The sequence below is a fragment of the Crocodylus porosus genome, unplaced genomic scaffold (genome assembly GCF_001723895.1).
Source record: "Crocodylus porosus isolate Cpor-Errol unplaced genomic scaffold, CroPor_comp1, whole genome shotgun sequence".
NCBI classification, from domain to species: domain Eukaryota; kingdom Metazoa; phylum Chordata; order Crocodylia; family Crocodylidae; genus Crocodylus; species Crocodylus porosus.
The window spans coordinates 29786571-29792542 of NW_017728951.1; the positions used below are offsets into that span (position 1 = coordinate 29786571).

The 5972-nt window shown below is 47.1% G+C and overlaps 1 protein-coding gene across 1 annotated transcript; it reads left to right on the plus strand.

Annotated features, from left to right (window-relative positions):
• Positions 1–3: 3 nt before the first annotated feature.
• Positions 4–5746, plus strand: HHEX (hematopoietically expressed homeobox; the record flags this gene model as incomplete). Its single annotated transcript, XM_019555517.1, has 4 exons — positions 4–391; positions 2050–2228; positions 2613–2663; positions 4473–5746. Coding segments are annotated over 4 exons (852 nt in total), but the record flags the coding sequence as incomplete, so codon positions are not given.
• Between the last annotated feature and the right edge of the window lie 226 nt (positions 5747–5972).

Genomic DNA, 5972 nt, shown 5'->3' on the forward strand with positions numbered 1-5972 from the left:
GCCCCCGCGCCGGCGGCCGCCGCCATGCCCGTGAGCGTGCCGCTGTACGCGCCCACCCCGGTGCTGCAGCCCGTGCACCCCACGCCCTTCTACATCGAGGACATCCTGGGCCGAGGGGCCGCCGCGCCGCCCGCTCCGCACCCGCACCCGCACCCGCTGCCCTCGCCGGCGCCGCCGACGCTGCCGTCTCCCAACTCCTCCTTCACCAGCCTGGTGTCCGCCTACAGGACCCCCATCTACGAGCCGACCCCGATCCACCCGGCCTTCTCCCCGCACCCCGCCGCCGCCCTGGCCGCCACCTACGGGAGCAGCACGTACGCGGGCCCCCTGTACCCCTTCCCCCGGACCGTGACCGACTACACGCACGCCCTGATCAGGCACGATCCCCTGGGTAAGCCCTGCCTCGGCGCCCCGCTCGCAGCCCGGGAGGGGAGGGCGGGTCGGGCCCCGGGCTGGAGACTGGAAGTCATTGAAACTCTCTCCGGCCCCGGTCTGATTTACAGTAAATTAGGAGGCCAGACCGCGGCGAGCACCCGCTGGTGACTCAGATTTGTTTTCCCTCCGCCGAGCGACTCCGAGGATGTCCTTGGCAGGGCCGGGGGCGGGTTTGGTGGGGGCTTCACTGTCGTGGGAGATCGCACCGCACATCTGGGGCTTTTCCTGCGGTGCCCCCGGGCGCCCGGAGGCCGATTGAGGGGGGCGCGAGAGGCGGGGCAGAATCGCCGGCGGGATGCCCCGGCTCCGCGCACTGAGAGCTGCAGCACTGGTTCTTAGTGATTGCAAAACTGGATCTGACTCACGAAATTTGTGCAGTGAAAGAGGCTGACCCTTTCCGTTCATACAGGAAACCTTGAGCTCTCGATAGGAGTAAATCTGGTTTCAGAAGCTGTTAAGTGTTTTCCTGGCTGCCTGAAGCAGGCTCTTCCCCGGGAGTCGTGCACATTGCTGATTACTTTATCGACATCCTCAATACAGACAAATTCAGGAAACACTCGACTTCTGATAGCCGGGATCCGTTTTTCTGATATTGTTCATTTCCTCTGTGTGGGATGTGACTTTATGACAGCTAAAATAACCAGTTGCTTCCTATTTTTTGAGTCTGTTTTGCACCAGAATTACTAAAGCTTGACGCAAGCAAAATCTTGAAAAACAATGCCGCGTTTCAAAGGGGAGAGGCAGCAAGGCAAACACGGTGACTCAACGGTTCTGGCCCCAGAGCTCCGGACCGGCCGGAGCTGCCCCGGGGAGGCTCCCGGAGGTGCCAGTCCTTGCGCCCCTTGCTATACACACCGCACAAAGCCTGGCACGGCTCATGTTTGCTTGCCAAGTAATCTTGAGACCCAGCTGCCCCTCTTCCCGCTTGGAGGTCTCCCGCAGCTACAGGGATTGGGTGTTTATCTGCAGTGCAGTGGGGGTGATGACCCAATCTGGTGAGGGTGATAAGGCAGTGCCGGATGCTGATTCTGCTACAGGCATTTCCAAAGAAATGTTGCTCCCTCGTGTGGAAGGTCCCCCTGCCCCCAGGTGGTTGCAGCCCCCAGATAGTGATGTGAGATGAGCTCTGTTTAGCATGTGGGCAAACATTTGCACAGAGAATGCAAGACAGTCACTTGGGGGTATTGCAGTGAAAGAGCAGAAGGAAGCACAGTTTTTTTCTCTTTTCTTTGCGAGATAGACCAACAGGAAACACATTGACGGAAATGTTGCCATAGCCCTTAGAGTGGCTTTTAACTGGTCTCTGTTCGACTGATGTAAAAATCAGAGGAGGCGAAAGATCAAAAACGAAGTCTGAAAAAAATTGCGTGGCCTGAAACCAGAGAGCCTGGGATCTGGCCCCCGAGCCCACCCTGGACTTCTGGGGAAGGGCCTTAGTGTTTCGGCCAAAGGCAGCTCGTGGGCTGTGCATGGGGGGCAGCAGGGGCTTCTGTCACTCCCAGGGCTTCAGCCGGGACAAAAGCACCAAAGTACCGGCTCCCAATACCTCCGGGCTGAGCCAGGCTGCCCTGCAGGAGGCACACCAGTGACCGCTCTTCTTGCTTCTCTTGGCAGGGAAGCCCCTGCTCTGGAGCCCCTTCATCCAGCGGCCGCTGCACAAAAGGAAAGGGGGGCAAGTCCGCTTCTCCAACGACCAGACCATTGAACTTGAGAAGAAGTTTGAGACCCAGAAGTACCTCTCGCCACCGGAAAGAAAGAGACTGGCCAAGATGCTGCAGCTCAGTGAGAGGCAGGTGAGGCCCAGCAGCTTGCACACATGCAGGCCCCAGGACGCCTTGCTGTGCCCCAAGGAGGAAGCAATTCTGCCACCCTGGCAGCTGGGGACACTGCTTCCACTGGCTGAGATGGAGCTGAACACCTTGTAGCAGCTCCTTCTGTTAGACAGGAGTAGGTTGATAGCCACACTGGGGACCAGCAGCTTCCCACTTCCTGCTGGCTGCCACACCAGTGCAAATCCAAAGTAACCCCCAAGGCACTCTGGATTTGCACGGAGGTGGCAGACAGTAGCTTTTGGCCCTACCTTGGCTGCTTCTGCTACCAGGGTAAACTGGTCCAGCTGGAGCTGCTGTGGGCTGCACCACGTGCCAACCTTTTTGCGTTTTTCTCCTGTCATTTAGGTCAAAACTTGGTTTCAAAATCGCAGAGCAAAATGGAGACGTCTAAAGCAGGTACAGGGCTGTTTCTGTTTCTATATAAATACTATTTTAATTGCCTTATCTCATAAGTGATCACCTATTCCAGATTGTATGCAAAAGTCATCTGAAAGGCTGTTTAACCTCTTCACCTTGATTAAAAAGGCAAATAGTCATGCTGGAATCCAGGATGGCTCATTGATGCAGCACTAATGTTAAAAGCTCCTAATGTAGTTCCTATATCAATTATGCCTGGGTTTTCACATACCAGCTATTAAAACTCCAGGCTAATTGTTTTGTAAACCCATATGTTGTTTATCTAATTAAGGCAGAGAAGATAAGTAATTGTCAGTAAACGACTTAGTTGTCTCTAGAAGAATATTTACTGGCCCTTTTACTTACTCATTTATAATAAACAGGCAAATGTATTCTGTAGTTCTTGGGAAACAAATACACATAGACTTTGGTTATTGATTTGAAGGTTAGGAAAATTAAACAGCTTTTGAATTCAGGCAGATTGGAGTCAGTTACTTAAAGAGTGGTAGATTGAGTCTTATTGCAACAATTTTTCCCACTCATAAAAATTGTACATGGGTTAGTAAAGCTTTTTTTTGCAAATAAAAGAGCTTGGGCCTGCTGTGTTTGGTTGGCTCAGCATTCATTGCCTTGTCTGATAAAGGACTTAACAATCTGGGTAGAAATGAGAAAGCTGAAAAAGCCACAAAGTAAAGGCATTTAAAAAACTTGCTGTTTTTCAGAAAAGGTTAGGATTTCATATTTTACTTAAAAACTCATTGTTGTGTGATAATGCTGGGTGTGTTTTGGAATATGAACATTTTGGTTCAGTTTAAACTGTTCCTTCATCTAGTTTAAATTTTAAAAGCTTAGCGTATGTAGTTTTGTCCTTATGCTACAGAGATGTTTATTCTGAGTGAACTCATTTTATCTGTGAAACATGTAGTGGCCTGATTTCCCTGAAATATCTTGAGAGGCTGGTGGAAATCATGGACATTTTAAATAATATCCTTCTTTTTACGCAGTCATGTATCACCTGTGGCCCTGGTACCTAGCCTTGAGTGCTTTTACTTGGCTAGGAAACAAGCCTTGTCCCTGGGGGGGAAGCAGGATCAGGAAGTAGGACTATTATTTATTACATTAAGGCTCATTTTTAAAATTTGCAATTTTTAATGTTAAATTTTAGCCTTACAACTTGATGATTAGTAATTTTTCCATTTGCTGCTTTATAATATGGATGGGCTTCATCTGCTTCTATTGAAGTCAAAGGTAGTTTTGTCCTAGGAAGATATATCTTTTAATGAAAGATGTATAGTGACTACAAGACACAGATGATCCTTGTACATATTTAGAATTAATCTGTTATTATCTTAAAACACACTTTTAAATGCTCCTGATCTAAGCCTCTTCCTTGGAGATATTTGAAGTAACCATAATACTGCATGGGGGTTGGGTCCATGACAAAACTAGTAGTTTCAGTGGGAGCAAGATGTTGTTTATGATTGCCTCAGTTCTTTATCAGACTGGAACCAGCGCAGCTTATCTTTCCTAGATGGTATTCCATCTGCCCAGGAAGAAAGTTTTATAAGTAAGAAGTCCCATAGCTGCACACATGCATTTCCTTAAGAATTTAACAAGTGAAGGAACAGAATGTTTTTAGGGACGTGGATACAACCTATACTCACCTGAGAATGCACCGAACTTCTAGCCTCAGTGCAAAACTCCTCAATAAATGAATGTTGACTTCCAAAATGGCCTAGACTCCTAGGTCTTCTGATTACGCTGAGCATATTTTGGTGTAAAGCCAGTTTCTTTATTGATTGACTTTAGGAGAACCCTCAAGCTAGCAAAAAGGAAGAAGCTGAAAGTGTGGATAGTCACTGTGATCAAAGGCAAGAGAGCTGTCTGAGCCCTGAGCAGAAGAATAAAGATGTCTGTCTTGATGGGTCCCAGTACACCCCCTCACCTGTCTCTCAGGAGGACCTTGAATCTGAAATCTCAGAAGATTCTGATCAAGAAGTGGACATAGAAGATGATAAAGGCTATTATAATTCTACCCACTAATGGGCTCACACTTGAGAATGAACCCTGATTCAGCTTGCACTTTAAGGGAGCTGACTTTTAAAGAATGTTTGGCTACAGAAGACAACGTTCATCATTTCTCTGAGAAAACCACAGTGACTAGTTTTGTAAATCTAAAACCAAGAAAACAGCAGACAATCAATTTATGGGCAGATCTTTATTTTGGTTAAAGGGATAGGTCCATGTTTTGTATTTAATTTGTAAGATATATTTGTACATCGATTAATGTTCTCTCTGGAATATAATACTACATTTTGTCTTTACTGATTTTTATACCCCGTCCAGTCACCCTTGTGCAGTCAGGCAGAACTCCCAAATATTTCAGGTAGAAGTGAGTGTGGATTGCAGGATGAATTCCTCTGTATGTGTAGGTAGCTTTAATTAATTAATTTAAATATTCTTGTTAAAAGCTTCCCCCCCCACCCAGCACAGAAATATATTTAATGAATGGAGAAGAATTTTATAATTCCCATCAAGTGCCTTATCTTATCTTCTGATGCTTTTCCACTCATAACACCTCCAATGGTCTTTTTCATGACATAATGTTTAGATTACAAGTCATTTGTAAATGTTAGTTTTTACTTTGTATTATAAACAATACATACATTGTTTATATATATATATATAAGGCCTTTTTGAATTGGAGATCCCTTGAAATGTTGCCTTGCAATCTGTCTGATTCTTTTTTCTAGAGAATATATTTTGTGATTAAAGCTGCTTTTTGTCCTTTTGATAATTTACTTCCCATGTTTTGTAAGAAAATGTAACAAGCCATAGGGTCCTACTGCAGGAGAAAAACTGACATCAGCTGCTGCCTGAACAGCCAGGCCTACACTAGCAGTGGGAAGATAGTGCCTATTGTATACATATGTGCCTCTGTATATACTTTGCTTCAAAAGGTTTTATACCTCATATTGTTCATATTTTGTACATATTTGTTCATTGTTTAAAAAAAGAAAAAAGGGTATTTAATTTCTTTTGGTGATGAACTTGTCTGTGAAATAAACTAAACCTGGACCACCCCAGATATCAGACATTCACTTCCTTCCTAGGTGCTGGGGTCCAGCCCAGCACATAGACCGGTATTGTTGAATGCGGTCCCCTCCGCTCCTTGCTCAGCCGAGCTGCTCACTGCGGAGGACTGGGGCGAGCCCTGGCCCAGGGTCCCCCTTGAATGTTGGAGTAGCCGTGCTGGCACACCCGGCCCCCCGGGGCGGGGAGAAGGGGCTGTGCCCTGTGGCCCAGTTC